At 39.8% G+C, this 18,238-nt stretch overlaps 1 protein-coding gene across 4 annotated transcripts in view; it reads left to right on the plus strand.

Annotated features, from left to right (window-relative positions):
• SNX25 (sorting nexin 25) overlaps positions 1–18,238 on the plus strand; it is a 100,291-nt gene that overhangs the window by 30,912 nt on the left and 51,141 nt on the right. For 3 of the 4 annotated variants that reach the window (XM_068942666.1, XM_068942667.1, XM_068942665.1), the window contains 3 exons: positions 9,376–9,548; positions 10,544–10,730; positions 16,266–16,336. In XM_068942666.1, the coding sequence (XP_068798767.1) occupies positions 9,376–9,548; positions 10,544–10,730; positions 16,266–16,336 (431 nt within the window). Of the gene's footprint in view, positions 1–3,154; positions 3,228–9,375; positions 9,549–10,543; positions 10,731–16,265; positions 16,337–18,238 lie in introns of all 4 variants that reach the window. The other variant, XM_068942668.1, reaches the window with a different exon arrangement.

Consider the following 18,238-nt stretch of genomic DNA (forward strand, 5'->3'; position numbering starts at 1 on the left):
AGGAATATTGTGGAACAGAGACTAGAATTAGAGCAAGGTATCTTGCCTGTTGTGGTGCTCCTTGCAACACTGCATCTCATTTCCACTGCTGAGTTTTATAATGCAGTGTCACAGCAAAAGGCATTTTGTCCGCTCACAAGTAGCTTATACAGTTTTAAATATCTTTTTTTCCCATTTCTGGAAAAGGTGCTACCTCAACCTCTTTATCTCAGTTCTCTTATACATCAACAGATAACGCTAGTAAAGTAATGGAAAAAAAAACATCTGTCCCCAGGAGGACAGAGAGGTTGGTTTCTGCACTGTGAAGTTCCCATTTTTGTCAGGTAATTCACTTCAGCCATAGAAATCTCTCTCTCTCTCTGTCTCTCTCTCTCTCTGTCTCTCTCTCTCTCTGTCTCTCTCTCTCTCTGTCTCTCTCTCTCTCTGTCTCTCTCTCTCTCTGTCTCTCTCTCTCTCTGTCTCTCTCTCTCTCTGTCTCTCTCTCTCTCTGTCTCTCTCTCTCTCTGTCTCTCTCTCTCTCTGTCTCTCTCTCTCTCTGTCTCTCTCTGCTTCTCCACCTTCACTGACTAGCTTAAGCCCTGTCTTATAGTCAGGATGCCCAAGGGGGTGAAAACAGGCTGCGACCTCTCAGAATGAGGCAGATGAGATGCCGCAGTCCCTCACCTTGCTCTTTTGCCCTGTGCCTTCACTGTCTTTATAGGTGACTGCTTTTCCTGCTCCTGCTAGACAGTTTTTGCAAAGTGAAGTGAAGGCAGGGCACCCCTTTAGCCATGGGCAGAACATCTGTGATGACACAGAGCCGTTACAGAGGTTGACAAGATGACTCAGACTTTTCTTACTTGAAACATTGGAGGGTATCTTGAGGTCCAGCTGGGGCTGAAAAGTACCCTGTCACTTTTCAGTTGTGACATTTGCAGCAATTTGGAATGTCTTAGATAGGAAACCATTTGATAATATTAGTTCAGCATAGAAATGAGATTTGATACTTTTCTTTTGTCCAGAGTTTACTGGCTTCTAGTTTTGAGATGAGGAAGAAAAATCACTCTTGCATTTATTGGTAGAAGCCATTGCTCTCCTCTCTGCTGTACTAACCAGGAGTGCATTTATAAGAGGACTAGCTAAGTGCATCCTGCAGGGTAAATTCCTGTCGCTGCAGGGAGGGTAGCATTTGATGATTCTTTTCTCATAGCTGCTTTTGTGCCTTTGTTCTCTAGTGTCTCGTTCAAGTGTTTTTCCTTGGCTACTTTAAGCAGAATATAAACAAATTGAATCCTGGCAATGCCACCTGATATTATTGAGGATGGATCATGTGCTGATCAGGGTGGTAAATAACGCTGGAAACTTTCTTTTTGGAATCTGGTTGTTGCGTTGTCTGTGGTGGCAGTGTACTTTCCAATGGGGCTAAACTTATCTGATCTGTGGAACACGTTCTTTCTCTGGGTCTGGTAATTTGCAGTATTTGTTGGAAGCAAGAGGCAGCTATTCCTCTGGATGAAATGCACAGTCCGAGTCTGAAGAACTTAGAAAAGTAAAAACAAATAGTAAATGTGTTTCTGTGAAGTGATCCCCATGGAAGGAAGTTGTTCTCTCCCACTTACTGTGGGCTGATAATAGTCACATCAGATACCAGGGCAGAACTATTAACATTTGATAAAGAGCACCCTGGGCTCTTTATCACTAACTTGCAGTGAAGGCAATCTGTAAAATGAAATTTGAAGATTGTTAGTCTTTGCCTGCTACTGAACCTACTGGAGAGCAGTGCTTCTTGAATAGGTCTCAGTGAGAAGAGGCCACAGTGATGGTATGATTTTCCTATATCTTCCGGTGGAGAGTATTCTTCTTTTTTCTTCACCTACAGCCGGTCATTTGATTCCAATGGCAGAAGAAAATTTGTTTCTGCAGCTAGAGGATATTGAGTGTGACAGGCTGCTTTTGGCAAGTTGACTGTGCCATGATATCTGATGGGATGCTCAGCCGTGTGTGTGCTTCTGCCTGAATTTGAAGCGTAAGTTTTGCCTTAGCCCTTGGGAGTATAGGCTACTTTCGGTCATGATTCAGAACTCATATTTAAGCACTCTAACTCTCAGGAAGCATGAAGGGGAAATGTGGCGGAGAAACTGTTGTCTGCTGCTGATCAGTATGACAAGGAACTTAGACATTTAAGTTTATATTGTCCATGTTTTGATAATATTACCTTCATTTTCTATCTCTTCCTTCCTCTGCCTGTCAGTAATATAACTAAATTCTTAATTCTCTTGGCTCCATATGAATACCTTTGTATGTGTAGAATATGTAACTGCTGTATTTTTGTGCTTACTCTATTTATTACAATAAGTAAGACTTTAAAAAAAAAAAAAAAGTGCTGTCACCACAAAATGATCAAGGAGGAATTGGTATAAGGAATTTAGACACTTGACATTTCATTTGGTTAATCCCAAACAGGCATCCAAGTTGTCATGATAGCTACTAAACACCTCCTACTGTTCTGTTTTTCTTTTTTAATTCCATTTGCCTCCCACAAGCTAGGAATACCGAGAGCTGGTTATCACACTTGGCTTCTGGAAATGAGTATCAAGAGGGTTAGTTTGAATTTGTAGAAGATTGTTGCAATGAGAACAAATGTGTGAAAGTGCTAAGAATAAAATAGTGATGAAAAGCCAGGTTATGAACACATCATTAAAGCCAGCTCACGGGTAGTGCCAGGTCTGAAGCCCTCCGCTCCCTTTAAACCTCAGTAAGGGAAGTCTGGGCAAAAAGTTTCATGAAGTTTCGTGATTTCCTGTTTGCAACTGATTGTTGCAATAACCATAAGGGCCTCGTTATGCTCATATGGGTCATACTGCATTTTGTAAGTCATTTGTACATCCTTTGCATCTATTACGAACATTACATGCCGAATGCTTTGTCTTGTAGGAGCTAACCATGACCAAAGAGCTCACTGGAAATTTTTCTCTATGTATAAATGGCGGAATTATCCAGACAGTAAATGTGAGGTGAAGTGATTTATAAAACTTGCTGATGCATCTTGATAAGATGGCTAGACAGCTGCTATGAAAATTTTGGGGTTGACTTTTTTTTTTGAGTGGGTGCTTTTTTCAGGTGTGTTTATGATATTAGCTTATAAAGGTCTAAATTCATTTCTTTTATTTCTTAGAAAGTTCAAACAGATCAAGCAATTTTAATTCTGCTGCAGTGTCAAGAAGCTTAGAGATCTGAGGGCGACACAGGTAAAGAGATGCAGGCTGCATGTGGTTCTGGTAGTTGGCAGACTCATTGTAATGGAAGTGCGTGATGAGTGTTGAATGTGCTGATGAAGATCATTTAGAACGAGTTGCATGTGCACTTCAGCTCACAATTGCACTGATTGACACTTAAATGTAACTTTGTGAGACTCTCTTGAAATACTGATGAAAGAAATACCAAGACTGAATGGCACATTTTGAGTTTTTCATGAGAAATGACCCTTATGTAATTTCCTGTGCAGTTGTTAATGTTTTGGGGACTTTTTGTTTTTGTCCTGTTATTTATTTACTCACTTCCTGTTTCTGAAGCAGACAGATTTATCATGTCTGTCATCCTAGAGTTCCTGGTCTCTCCTATGCACATCTTCTGGTCAGTGTTTTTTATTTCTGAGATTCCTGCCTTGGGCCGGTAGTACTGCGAACTCCAAGCATGCCAAGTCCATGAGTTGGACCTTCTAAATGACGACTTTGGGATTGGTTTTTAATTTTTTCACCCCCTTTTAGGAAACATATTATTAAGTTCTTGTGCACAGTCATGAAGGTTGAGACTAATTAAAAATACAGACAGTGCTTTGCATCAGAAGCTTGTAACCCATCTACAAATATTTGGAGTTTCTTAATGCTCTTGACTGTATTGAGCCTTCACAACACAGGGGGTTACCAGGCAGTCCTAGTAAGAACTGTGGGTAGCTAGAGGAGATCCTAGATAAAAGTTGTTTGCATGAAGTCCCCGTTTTGGTAAGGCTAAAAGTCTAGTGGTAGATGGTAGTCCAGTATTAGAGAATTGTTGAGGATGCTGCATTCCTGAGAAACAAGGAATTATTGGCTTAAGAAATGTTAACATAGATTCATACTTGCTTTGTTATAGCTTGGAAAGGAAATGATGATAGATTTCTGTAATGCTACTAACGTTACAACTATTTGTCTTCAAGAACACCGAAGTAAATCTGCTTTGCTGCTTTCATTTTTTTAAGTGCTAGGTAAACTCATAAGTTTGGAACAATAAGGGACAAAGTCATAGTGTTGATTACATATTCAGTTGAGTGCCCATTGAGTAGCTGCATGGAGAGATCTCATTAGCAGGGGATAGCTACCTTGATGGTCAGTTTGGTCCTGAAGTGTACTACCTGGAATAGACTCAGTATAAAAGCATTTACTTTGGCAGGTGCTATTTAGAGATCTCCATTCTCAGACTATTTCCTGATCTTCCATTGATTTGGGGGCAGCTAAAGGAAAGCCCTTTGCTTTCTGAACCTGTGAAATTACATTAGATAGTGTTAAAAAAATTCTGAGCAAGCTTGAAGAATTCATAAAATGAAAAGTTTCTTTTCAGAAATTTATCAAGGTTAATACTGGCTTTGTAGCTCATGGTGAAGTGAAAAGCGATGATCCGTAAGCATGTGTAAAGCATGAGTTCTGTCTAATGTTTTAAATCACCAAAGTCACCTGCATCTTGATACACCAATATATGTCACTATTACTTCAGTCTTGATTGTTGAAGAAGACACAAATGAATTAAATTGCCACTTACTATTATTCTTCTTGCGCTTAAAGCAGATGAAATAAGTCTGGTTTACAAAGCTTGTATGATGCTTATTTTGGAGCTGTTTGCCTTAGCGCCAGGTTTATATTAGTTCACTGCACACAGTTGTGCTCAAAATTTATGGATAATTGACTAGGCTTTCAAAGCTCTCTTTAAATATCTGCACATAGTTTTGGTTAAGAGTTTTTCTGCGATTACTAAGTGGCTTATTGTTTGGAAAATCCAACCACACAGTCCTGGTAACACATATGTCCAAAATTGGGTAGAAAGATAAATAATACCTGTGTTACTATTTGTATTATGTAATAGTGCTTAATAAGTATTGATGCTGGAGAGATGTAGTGGCACTCTGCTTCTTTGTGTGCATGCTTTTGTGGGTTGCAGTTAAGTTTCTGTTTTTCCTGTTGGTCACTGCAAAATGAGCAGCGCCTTCCTTTGCTCTTGATCACATTCCCCCAGAGCTGAAGCTCTAGATTTGATATCATGCCTTAAGAATATGTGTGAGCAGGATGTCCTAGCTCCTGCTCCAAGTTCTTTTTTGCCCGTTATGTGGAAGGACGACAGAAAAGATGACAGACTTGGCTCTGCAGCTGAACGGCAGCAAGGATTCTTTGTTATATGTTTGCTTGCTGCTCCGTTATTTTATTGGTAGCTGCAGGAAGGATGCCCGAGTTGCATGGGACGCTGTTTTCTGGGCAGACCTTTAGCTGACACATGTAGGTGATCAGTGGTTAACATGGAGTCAAACAGCAGTATAATGTGTGATGTATCAATGCAAAGGAGGATCTAAGCCTCAATGTCTTTCTGTCTGTCTTACCACCGGCAAATGGATTTATGCTGTTATGCCCCCCACTTCCCTTCCTGCTTTCAGTCTCCCCTTTATTTCTCTTGCCCAAATAGTGATGAAAATGTCAGGATTTGTTGGTACAACTGTTTGGCACTGGTATGCAGGGCTTGTTTAGAGGTGAATTTCCTGAAGACTTCTTTTTTTTTTTTTTTTCCCCTTTATACTTTTCACAGAAATCTTACAGGGATCTGTGCCTGCCTTTTTGCTTTATAGAGCAAATTATAGGCGCAGTTTGGCTAGGGAAACAGTAGAAAGCACCCCTCTTCCAGAGATCCGTGTCCTCTTAGGTAATGGTGATAACTCCAGAAAAAATTGACACCTTACAAAGATCTGGAGAGTGTGTAACTTCCCTTTCCCCTTTCCTTCCTGTAGGCAAAAACACATTATACAAATTAGATGGATAAGAACTAAGTATGTGCCATTCTGCTTGTTCATTCTGTTCAATTTTCTGTTTGTTTTCTGTTGACTACCAGAAAAGTCCTGGCAGGCGTCCAGCTCAGCCAAGTTCTTTGTATTGTCTGTTGACTGTGAATAGATTTGTACAAAAGGGAGACTGATTATGAAAAGTAGCTTTTCTTGCATGGATGATAGTATAGGTGCTGTTAATGTTCCAGCGTGTTTGCAGTCCCAAACAGGGTGGAATTCCTCAGGAAATTTGTGCCAAGTGTGGATGGTTTTAAAGAGATACTGAAGAGAAAGAAGACTTTAATCCCTGCTTAGTGAAATCTTATGTGCTGTGCTTCATGCTTTGCACGTGTTACAAAAGCATAGTTGGATCTAATCGTTACGCAGGACGTCCCATGAATAAGGTGAGAGTGCCCAAAAAGGAAGGAGTGTGTGCTTGTCTTCACAGGCAAGATGCTACCATGCTCCTATGCTAAGGCAATCATCTTCCATAAAAGGTAGAATTGGCCAGTTGCTTTTAGTTCTGTCCCTGTAGCATTGCTATTTATACACAGGAATCAGATATTAGGAGAAGCTGGTCTGCTGCTAGCCAGCTGATGCTCAGTGTGTGTCGTTCTGTTCTCTGGCCCTTGTAGCAATGTTTCTAAGTAGCTGACTTTGGGTGTACTGACCTGTCTCGAAGAGGAGAGCTTACTTCCCCAGTAAGAGGTGGCCATATACAAATGGCCCAGACTTTCTGTCTGCCTCTCTGCCTGGGACGTGTCTGGTTTTGGATAAATAATGAATGCCTTTAGGGGAGAGCATGTGATTGGGGTGTTTGATGCAGGGTAGAGAAGGCTGTAGGATGTATCTGGGGTATGCAAGAGGAATGGAAATGCTTTGAGGAAAATAGCCAGGTATTCAAATGCCAGAGAGAAAAGACCCAACCAGAGCAAGACAGACAGGCTTTCCAAGCTAAATCAGCTGTTCCAATCTGCCTTGGCTGATAATAAAGACTACACTTCACCTTTGTAAACCACTGCTCCTTAGAAGAACACACAGGATATTTTTACCCCAAGCTGTTTCCAGGGCGTTATTTTGAAATTTGTCTAGCTTTTAACAATTAAAAAGCCCCTCCATATCCACATTTGAAAACAAAACATTGGTTTTGCAATTGAATAAACTTTTTCAGTCAAATAGAAACAAAATTCTGCTTTTACATTCTTGTTCTAAAAAATCAGTTTAAAATTTAATTTTTGGTCACCTGGAAACAACTGACTTGTACTGTTAGAACAGCAATACTGTTGTTCTCCCATCATCCCCACTCCCTCTGGGACTGACTAGCTAAAGTCAGTTGTCGCGTACTGCTGCCTGTCACTAGCGGCCATATAGCGGTGTCTTATCTGAGACTCCTTGTTTGAGTTCGTACAATTCTTGTTCACGCGCAGAAGCAATAGGACTGTGGGTAACAGCCAGTTGATTCTAAACAGCACAGCAGCTTCCAGCTTTGGGAAGGAGATGAATGTTACAGAAGAAGGGAGACGACATCCATGTGAGACATGAAAGATCTGGGCCTTTGCTATACCTTAGAGCCTTCTGCTGAAGCCCCAGTACTGGCTTCCTTTGGGAATTACCATGGCCTCTTTCAGGTGCCAGTGTGCCTGTCTTGCTGGAGCCATTGGCATGGTCACCGTGCTGTAAAACTAGCAGGTGACTGAAGCACGGGAGGCATGTGGCTGGGAAAGAACCGTCAGGGCAGCTTGTGTCTGTTCCTTGCGCCGTTGCTGTATGAAGAGGAGGTGCTGCCAGGACTTGCATTAAGGAATTCCTGTGGCACATCCAGTCAGGCATGCTCTGAAAAGTCCAGAAAACCACTGGCACCCACAAGGAGGGGGTGAACTGATCTGATTTTCTTGGGTGCAAAGGCAGTGTGGGGGTTAGCTCCTTACTCCTTTTAGGAAGACCTGTAATCAGAGCTGGAGAGTCTGCAAACAGCACAGCCAACGCTATTGGTTTGTTCAGCAGCTGCTCATCCAGCGCATTGCTGTGTGTGCTTGGTGGTACACAGCACTGGCCCAGTACTTCATGCTGCAGTAGTGGCGCAACTGGCTATTAGCTCTAAAAGACTCTTGCCGTCTTCTGCAAACGCACCCACCACAGTTGCCAGGAGCAGGAGGATCTATTTGCTAGTCTCGTGGTAGGAGGAGGAGTGTATTAGTATCATAAGTTACTATACTATAGCACACTCTACCTGTACTAACCCCAGGCCTGATTCAATTCCCAGAAGTTAGGAGTCTTTCTTTCACTGAATATGAAGTGAAACCCACAAGAAATTTTGGGTTTCTCCCACCATTTAACATCCAGCTTGCCTAACCCTCGCAGTCAGTGAGGGAGTGGTAATAGTGAATGCCTTCACCCGCAGGCTCAGAGGGATCCAAACTGAGAGCAAGCTCCTGCTCCTTCTTGGAGCTGAACCATAGGTAGCCAAGCCGGTAAGGCTCGTGAGCCCACCGAAGGGCAGCATACCGTGAACAAAAGACTCAAACTACTGAGAATGACTCGTCTGGCTGAGCTTGCCTTTGCTCTTTGGAAGTTGCTTCATCTTTCTCCGCTTGCCATCCTGATTCTAACTTCTATGTATGATTTTTTCTTTAATCTTTTTCTAAACTTGTTTCCCACTGAAGGTGTAGATAGTTGGTAATAGCAAGTCTGTTACTGCATAGGTATCTTTCACAGACCAATTTGATGTAGTCTGCAGGTGACGGATTGAAAACTGCTGTTCCAGGAAAAGTCAGGTCAAACAGGCCAGTTATTTACTAGAAGAATTTGCCGGAAACAAAAGATCATAGTTTCAGTATGTAACATCTAGATCCGTTTTTCAAACTAGAAGTGATTCCAAGTCCTCTGCTTAATAGTACAAGACTATTAATTGGCTTGCTTTACAAGACTGCATTTGCTTTTTGAGTCTATCTTGTCAACTGCTTTAAAAAAGTGGAAAAGATTTCACTGTAAGAGTGATGAGGAAACAGGGCTTTTTGTATTCAGACAACCTTGTATTTTTTAACCTGTTGTTGGGCTTCCTCTATTTGATGCAGTTTTGAAATACTCTATTTCTGTTGCAGCAAGTGAAAACATTGATATGACAAAGGGAATTGGAAATGTGTCTTAATATAATCAATAAGCAGAATTTGAAAAATACACATCTTAAAATGTTTCTTTACTGATAATGGATATTTTGCGTATTTTGGATATTTTAATAAATAGTGACTAATCATGATCCACATGGTGATATTCCTTGAGTTATCTCTCTCTTTCTCTCCCTTCACGTCTCTTTCTCTCCCTTCCCCCCCCCCCCTTAGGCAGGAAGATCCACCAAAACCTTTTTTGCTGCACCCATGCTTGAGGAGCTCTGATGAAGAAGTAAGATTCCTGCAAAAATGTTCCCAAATTTTGGTGTATTGTCTCCTACCCTCAAAGGATGTCCAGTCTGTCAGCTTGCGCATAATCCTTGCAGAAATACTTGCAACAAAAGGTAGATCAAAGATCAGAGATGATTAACAACTTGTACAGTATGAGTAATTACAGGCTTCTTTATATATGTCTTGATGCTATGCTTTTAACCTTTGATTTTTAATTTCTATGATAACCAGAACGTGCACAGATTAGACCTGCACAGACAACTTAAATCCAGAGCACTGGTTAGTTACAAGACCTGATCCTATAAGACTGCAGAGTATTTCATAGCATTTTATTCTGTGCTTATCTCTGTGTACATGAGACCAGTAATACACTTTACATTCTCAAAATTAACCATATACTTAATGGCTTTCCTGATTTGATACCAGGCTGTTTGGTACCTCTCAGGATAAAACCCTATATGTCCGTTCCATTCTTGTACTCATAGAGGAAACCTTTTGCAGTCTCCAGTAGCATTATTTTTAGTGATTGTATGAATAATCCTGACCTTTCTATTCTTGATTCAGATATGTAGAATCCTAGATTTAAGGATGTGATTATAACCGAATCAGGATACTAGATGTAACTGCTTTTGCAGACATTGATTTATCCAGCATGCTTTTTTTTTAATGGAGGGTTTTATATTTTGTGTTTTATGAGATACATTCTAATCAGATTATAAATATACTAGTCACTTTTTTTGTCACGGAAGTCAAAGTTTGGAAGCCATGAAGTCCCAAGTACGGCATGCAATTCAGTTCCCTTAATTTTCACTTGTAATGGCAGTTGTGTAGCATAGCTTTGAAGGCACACAGCAGAAAGAACAAAAATGTTGGAAACTTTCCAAGTTGGGCTCAACATTATTAATATACATCAGTTTGTGTAATCAAGCAAACATACAGTTTTCTCAAGAAGAAAGGTACTTGCACTTAACTGTGGAGTCTAGAGGTATGGTTTCTTGAGATGTATATCAACTTGAATATTTTTCTTTTTATCCGGAATATTCTCCTGACATTTTAAGGACAATTCTTCAGCATAAGGATTTTGTTTTAAAATATTTTTCCTCTGCAGTACTGAAACCAGTGGTGGAACTGCTGAGTGATCCAGATTATATCAACCGAATGCTACTCAGCCAGCTGGAGTACAGAGAACAGATGAATGAGCACCACAAGAAAGACTACACATATGCTCCTTCTTATGAGGAGTTCATCAAGCTCATTAACAGCAACTCTGATATTGAATTCCTGAAACAACTGAGGTATTTGATGTTTCACTGTAGCTCATTCAAAACTAAAACACTTCTTGTGCCAGCCCATTGCTAAGACTTGAATGAACTGTGATTTTTTTTCTTTTTTTCTTTTTTAATTTTTATTGTTTTTGGTGAAGCAGAGACTGTAAGGATAAGCCACAACACCTGTTAAACCTCTCATACAGTCAGCTTTTCATTTGGGTGGCAAAAAAATGTTAAAATATTTCCACTACAACTGATGGTAGTGTACTGAAGCTTACTGTGCTGTTAGAAGGTATGCTGGACCCTTCTTTGAGTCATGCCTCTGAGGAGTTAGATGGAACAGTATTCTGAATTTCCACTAGTGATTGGTATCTCCTTGATATCTTTATGAAATATGACTGGCCTTAGGGGTCTGATGAACATGAGCCATAGCAGCACGGTGTACATTAGGCATTCAGAGCAGCTTGCTGTGATTCTGTGATATGGAAACAGGGATATGAGTTCCAGTACGTTTTACCACTGGCTCAGACATTTTCCTGGATTATTACAAGGAGGTGTTTCCCAGTTGCATCCCTCTTAAATGTGGGAGTGAACTCTGAAAAATTCTTTAAGGCACTAAAGAAAACGCTAAGCCTCCTGTCCATAGCGAATCTATGTTTAATGTTCTTATTTACTTATGCAAATAGCATCAGCTCACCTTTGTACAAATTTATTTTCCCCCTCCTCCTCACAAAAATCTTGGATAACAACTTCTCTTCTTCCAACTTCCATTTTAAGATACCGCTTTCACCTCAGACAGGCATGCCCAAGCACAAAATGTTTATGCTTGCCTTATCTTTATAGCTGAGCTGTCTCTCCCCTGATTTGTGATGTAAGCGAAAGGATGAGAAATAAGTCACTTGGAAGCAGGCAGCAGAGATGCTGCTGTGGTGGTATCTCCCTAGATGTGCATGAGTTGGTTCTGTTGAGCACACCAAAGCATTAGAGGACTGCTGAAGCCATTCATTGAGTGTCAGTCCTAATTTGTGACCCCCAGCCAGAAATTTTGCAAGAGATTTTTGTTTCTAGGATATTTCTCCTTCCTCCCTCACTTCCTGCGCTGACAGAGGTCAGCTTTCTCTCTCCATGAATGGCTGCAGCAGCCTCTGAAAGGCATGTGCACGCTGATCCCATTTGGTACACTCTGTGCGAGCTGTTGTTACCCAGGCCTTCTGTTAGATCCAGCTTGATCAGCCTGACGGATGGTTTGCTGAGATGGTGTATATGGGCTGCATAAATAACTCTTTTCTTTTTCTTGTTCTTGTCTTTAACTCTGAAACCACTTGTGTTTCTGAGACAGGAAAATGCATTTAGGTGATAGAGTGAAATGATTTTGTTGCTTGGCTACTTATTGTTCATCTGCTGTAAAATTTGCTCTTTACTCTGGGCCAGTGTGCTGTTCCTGAGAGCAGAAATTACTCTCTATTAGACTCTGTCTAAAACCTAATTGACATCATATTTATTAGCATAATAACACTAATGGATCTGCTTATTTCAAAAGAAACCCAACTCTTACGTTGTTGTTGTTCAGGCGCATTAACGTTCAATGTGCTCTCTTTTTAGCTGATAGGTCACTTTAAATTGTGTTCTGTAAGATCAGGTGGCAAATTTGCTTTATAAAATAACATTGTTTTGGCTGCACTTATGTTTCTGCTTTCCAGTCTGTGCAGTCCAGCTACCATCATCTTGAGATGTGTTCTCATGCAGGCTATATAATGCTGACCAGTCTGAGCTGGTTAGTATTTGGATGGGATACATCTAGGAAAATTTCTCTCTTTTTCAAAGAGAAAAGGTATTTGATTTTGGAGGAAATGCTCTTACTTTCTCTGTTTGTATAGACCCAGTCCCTAGGATGGTGGTTAAAGAGCATTCACTCTTGGGGGAGGGATTCTCATCCTGTTTGGTCTTCGGCACTGTGGCAGCAACCTAGAGAGATGTGAGATTAGTCATCTCTAGTTTCTCTGGTACATTTTGCAAAGCTTTCATGATTTATGAGTGAAAGTTTGAAGACTTATATCTGAAGGAAAAAAAAAGGTGGTCCGTATAGGCATGAACAAAAAAAAAATTTGAGCTGTAATTCACAACAATGAATCACAGGAAAATATATCAAGAAAGAGTTAAAGAGGAAGAAGTAAATAAGCTATTGCACAGTTAAAACTGAGGGACAAGGTTAGATTATATTGGAAGGACAGGAGTGCAAAGAATTTTTCCAGTTCCATTCCACATTGTATTCACCCAGGTTTCCCAGTTAGATGCTATTTTGGGTAGTAATATTCTATTGCTGAGAAACCCAGTACGTCTTTGAAGCACCCCTGCCGTGCTTTTTCTTTGTAGATGAATATAATCTACTTACTAAAATAAAGGTAAAACACACTGCTGAATTGAAAGAAGCTATCAGGCACTGATAAAAGAATTCCTCAAACTCTTGCCGGACTATGAGTCAAGAAAGCTCAGGCTCTTGGGTGCGTGTGTGACTTCTATAATCCCACAAGGCATCCTTTCAGGCTGCTTTATTCACAGCGTTTTGCTAGACTTTCTTGTGATTAGAACTAAGTATACGCTGTTGGGTAGACAGGGAAGCATCCCCAGCCGGATCAGCAGAAACTAGTGAGCGAAGAGTGCTGTTGTTTTTGGCCAGGGGATCTGAAAGGAATGGGAGGCTGCGTGCACCGCCTCTCACTGTAAGCAAGCCTGCTGACTTTCTGCATTGCAAATGGCTTTCCTTAAAAGGCTGGTGACGGTACGGGGATTTTCTAAGTCCTTTTTCTCTCCCATGTTAGAAGCCTTGCCTAAAGAGAAGAAACCTTGTGTTGCTTGCACAGATTCTGTGTTTTAGTGCTTATGATAAATAGTTCTTGCATCATTTAAATTAATTTTAGAGATATTTTTGAATTCGCAGTTCATTTTTAACTATAGTAGTCCTCTAAGTTTTGGTTGCTTTAACTCTTAACAGAATTTGTCTGTTGCTTTGTAGAAACGTCCCTTTTGTTTTTTAAGTGACGTTTTGGGAAGCTGGTCTTTGTGTTTAGAAGAAGTCCTATCTACTCAGATTTGCTGATTTTTGAGGAACTATTTTGTAATTTTTGTTTCATACCTTTATTTTCTGAAAATTTGCTTAGGTCCTGTAGTTACAGCTTTTCATTTAAAGACAAAAAAAGCTTCTGGAGAAGAGGAGATTATATGACTATCTATGAACATGCCTCAAAGTCAATTTTTATAATGTATACCTTCCAATATCCCTTGTGAAGGCAGGCAGAGTTGTATTCCTATTTTATAAAATTTCCACAAAATTTGATATCCTCATTTCTTTCCAGAAGAAAAAGTTACGTAGTGAAATTTCTCCTTCATTTCCCCTCAGATTTAAGTTAGCATGGATAAACTGGAAGGCTGCTACAAATAAGGAAGAAAAGATGAATTCTCCCATGTCAGAGAGATGAAACAAATTTAGTTACTCTGTCAGAGGAAGGCTAGAGATAAAAGACTTAATGAGTTAAAAATATAGCTGAGAATAAACAGTGATAAGGAAATAAACTGGTGGATAGTTTCCATTCTGTTTTAAAGGTCAGCATTGTATTTATTCTGTTGTTTATTAGTATAGCAGCAAAAGATCACTAGGCAATTTGTCATAAGAGAGAGACACTTATCACTGGCTCAGTGTGTCGTCTTTTACTTAAGAATTGATGGAAAGGAATGAACATGGCAAGGATTAGGGAAAGGGAGAAGAGAGGGAAAGTAGAAACAATGCATGTGTGAGCCCGTACTTTCCAGTTTGTGATGCATAGTTCATTTTCTGAAAATAAAATAAATACATCGCATTAAAACTTCCTGAGATGGTTACTTATCAGTACCACAGAGTATGTAACAGCTAAAATTTTCGGGAGAAACTTGCCAGGAGAAGGTTAAAGGTCTGGCAGGCCAGGGTAGGTAAGGTGATGTTTCTGTGATGCAGGAAAGCGGACTGGTTTGTGCCATGCAGCACTGTAACCGAGTAGATAGAGCCATAGTCCTGTGCTTAGGAGGAACAGACTAAGTGTTATCTCTGAGGCCATAACTTAGAGCATCTTCCGTACTTAAAGGCAGTATGATAAAGAACAGCAAAAAAGATATTTTTATATTATGGTATTGATAATGAAAACATGTGAGGCCATCAGTGGGAGCAAATAGGAGTAAACCTGGGAGGAAAAAAGTTGTGTATAAAAGTGGAAACCACTGGTTGTCCTTACTGCCCAGAATCATCTGGGAAGTCTATGACTGAGCAGGGAATTAAATGTAGGACTTGGGCACACCAAACTGCCACTCTCGCTGTGCGGCTCTTCTTAAATGCTGCTCACAACTGTGCTGCTGCCTGAAAACACCTAAGCTAAAGTAATGGCAAAAAGAAGAATTAAAGGTTTACCAACAAGTTCTCAAATTTTAACTTGGTAATTGAAGGAGTTGTGTAGAGTTAAGCTGGGTGCCCCAAGAATTAGATAAGCCTTGTAAGTTTAATCACGAGTGAGCAAATGACGTAATTCATGCTGTGTAAAACTGTATGTCTGTACGGAGAGGCAGAGACCACCTGAATTCTCAAAGAATTCTGGGAGACGGGAAGAGTGAGGGGGCACGAGTATTGTTGACGAAAGAAGCATACCTGGAGGAAGGAGAACATACTCTAAAGATCGTGGGGTCTGTCTTAAAACAGAGAATAAGTAGCCACGGGAATTGGAGACTTCCCAGGAGAGCAGGCTTCATCTAGGAGGTAACTTGATAGATGAGATGAGGGAATTCCTACGGAAATGAGTTCAGTTTACTACAGTACTAAGTTTATTCCTTGTATTAATAGCTGACAAAGAAATGCACTGAGAAAAATTTGAGAGGTTGCCACAAACAGAATTTCTAAGCTTATGAAATATTTAGCTGGAGCTGGCGGTAGTTTTCTTTGCTGAATGGGTGATGTCTGTTAGTTACAAGATGGATTTTGCTTAAAATGCAGTTTGTGAACGGCTTTAGCTGCCTTGCGTTGTGTGTAGTATAATTTTAGGAGCCAAACAGCTTTTAATTATTGTTGGTGTATAGTACTTCAAGGTCTTTTCTCAGTTACACGCGTTCCGTATGTTTGTTGAAGGCATTAGCTAGAAGAACCTTACAGGACATGTCATTTCTCTTGAACTGAGCTCCCCTCCTAGCTTCGTACAGGTAATTATATTTGGTTTTAATGCGAAGAGCATGGCTTTAGCATGGTTACTAGTTGGCTGTAAAGTGGCAGCAGCGGAGAGAAGGGGGCAGCATTGTTGTTACTTGGACGTTTTTATTTTGTTTCAAGATAAAAACTTTTTTCCTGCTCTGTTCCCTGTATGCGCTACTCCTTATGTGGGGAGTGTCATGAGAAATGGCTGTTTCCGTGTGAGGAGGAGGTGGAGGTGTTTTAGTGTTTTGTTGATTCTAAAGTGTACTGTATGAAGAACATCGTAAAAGAAGTTAACACCATATTTTTCTTTTCTCTCTTCCCTCTTCACCCTTGTCCCCCACTGTTTTTAAACCTAGGTATCAGATTGTAGTGGAAATAGTTCAGGCAACCACAATCAGCAATTTTCCCCAAGTGAAGAGGCAGAAAGGTAAGAATCCATTTTGTTAACAGTTGCATCTATTGTTTTTATTTTAGAAAGCTATTTGAACTCCAGAAATATGTATGTAGTTGGTTTATGTGGGGGATTTTTAGACAGATTTTGGGATTAATGTGCTTTTGGTGTTTCAGTTCTGTTTCATTTGTCTGGTTCTTCCAAACTCCCTATATACATACATGCATGCATATATGTATACACACACACGCACTTTTTCCTCTCTTTTCATCTAAGCTAGTGGGTTGGGAAGGGTCATGGGATACAGTTATTTCAGCACTTGTTGCAGCTTGGGTTTTTGGCATTGCAGATTCTTTTGCTATGAAATCTTGCTTCCTCTTTCATACAGACCATTCTTTCAAGTGTCAGTCTGTTTTCCTTTCAAAACACAGAAGAAGGAATGATCCAGCATAATTGTCAGTTGGGCTTTATTTTGACCCTTTGTTGCATTATGTCTTTGTGTTGCATTATAGGCTGCTCCTGAATTCTTCCGCAGTGTTTTGGTAAGCCTTTTGAGCACTTCTGCCTTTTAAAAGGCACATGCGTTTACATCTTGCATTTGTACTTACAATTATGATACTTCCTTCTCTTTATGGTTCTCAAAACGTACCAAAACTGTGGTATGTCTTCAGGAGATCTGCACTGATGGCAAAATTATTTGACCAAGTTTCTGGTTGGCTAGATATACTTAAGGTGCCAAAGCATAATGAAAAGTGAAAGGCTATCTAAATTAATTTCTTTGTAACATAAAATGGAAGAATGATTTATATACTGCGTGGTAGACCTTTGGCTGGATTTCCTGCCAAGCTTTTTAAATGCCCATTTTGTAGATTTTTGGGGGGAGTTTCCTGATAGTCATATATTTCATCTCAAAAAACTTGCTGCTAGATTCACATGTAATCTCTAGATCCTCTCTTTCATACTTAAATAAGAACCAAGCGAAAAAAAACCTAGGTCCTTTTCTAGTGCTTTGTGTAACAAGGGACAGTGTTTTTTAACAAATTCAAGTGTACTGAAAAAGTGCAAAACTGAAAGGACACAGCCCCCGTGAGGAAAAGAAAAAAAGAATTTTCAGTCAATCTAGAATTTTGGGTCCATGCTCAAATTTTTGAAAGTGCAAGGTTGTCAGTACTGGTGTTCCTTTATAGAGCTAGATATGCATTTCTATAGGATAAATTACTTGTGCCAAACCAAGGCAAAAGGAAAACTGGATTTTTTTTTTTTTTTTTTGCATAAGTGTGCATTGCAGAAAAAGAAATAGTAGTGTTTTTCAGATGGAAGTTAATTTACTGGAAAGGTTGTTACATGAGGTATTAAAATGAGAACAGGGAAGTTAACTTGTGAGTTCATTAAGGAAAAAATCAGTCTTTCTAAGGCTGTGTTTCCATTTGTGCTAGTATTGGTCTTTGTTGTCACAAGAATTGATTTAGGGAATATTTTTGTACAGCTCAGGTTCCTACGGTTAATTACTGGTGTTCTGTTCTGTCTCATTTGAGTTTATCTGCTTAACTATCAATTATACTCAAACCTGAACAGATGTTCTTCTGAAGGTACAAATGCCTGGTACTGCAGAATAGATGTAAAAGGACTATTACTATTTATTCTGCCAAAATAGACCTCGTTCCATTTATTCTGTGATGAAGTTTACTTTGCCTTTTCAGAAACAAAACACAAAAAAAGCAAGCAAAAAACGCAGAAAACTTGTAGCTGATGTGTTGAAGTTTTGCATTAAGGTATTGACTTTTATTGTTAATTTAGTTAAATGGCAACCTCATATCTCTATTTGAGTTGTTGACAGAGTTACTGTTGCTGACTGTGTTAGCCAGTGGGGTTTATTACAGGAAACCTTTTATTTATAAAATAGGTAATGGATATTAACATTGTGCCTGAGGAAAAAGA

Source organism: Struthio camelus, chromosome 4 (genome assembly GCF_040807025.1).
Source record: "Struthio camelus isolate bStrCam1 chromosome 4, bStrCam1.hap1, whole genome shotgun sequence".
Classification (NCBI taxonomy): Eukaryota; Metazoa; Chordata; class Aves; order Struthioniformes; family Struthionidae; genus Struthio; species Struthio camelus.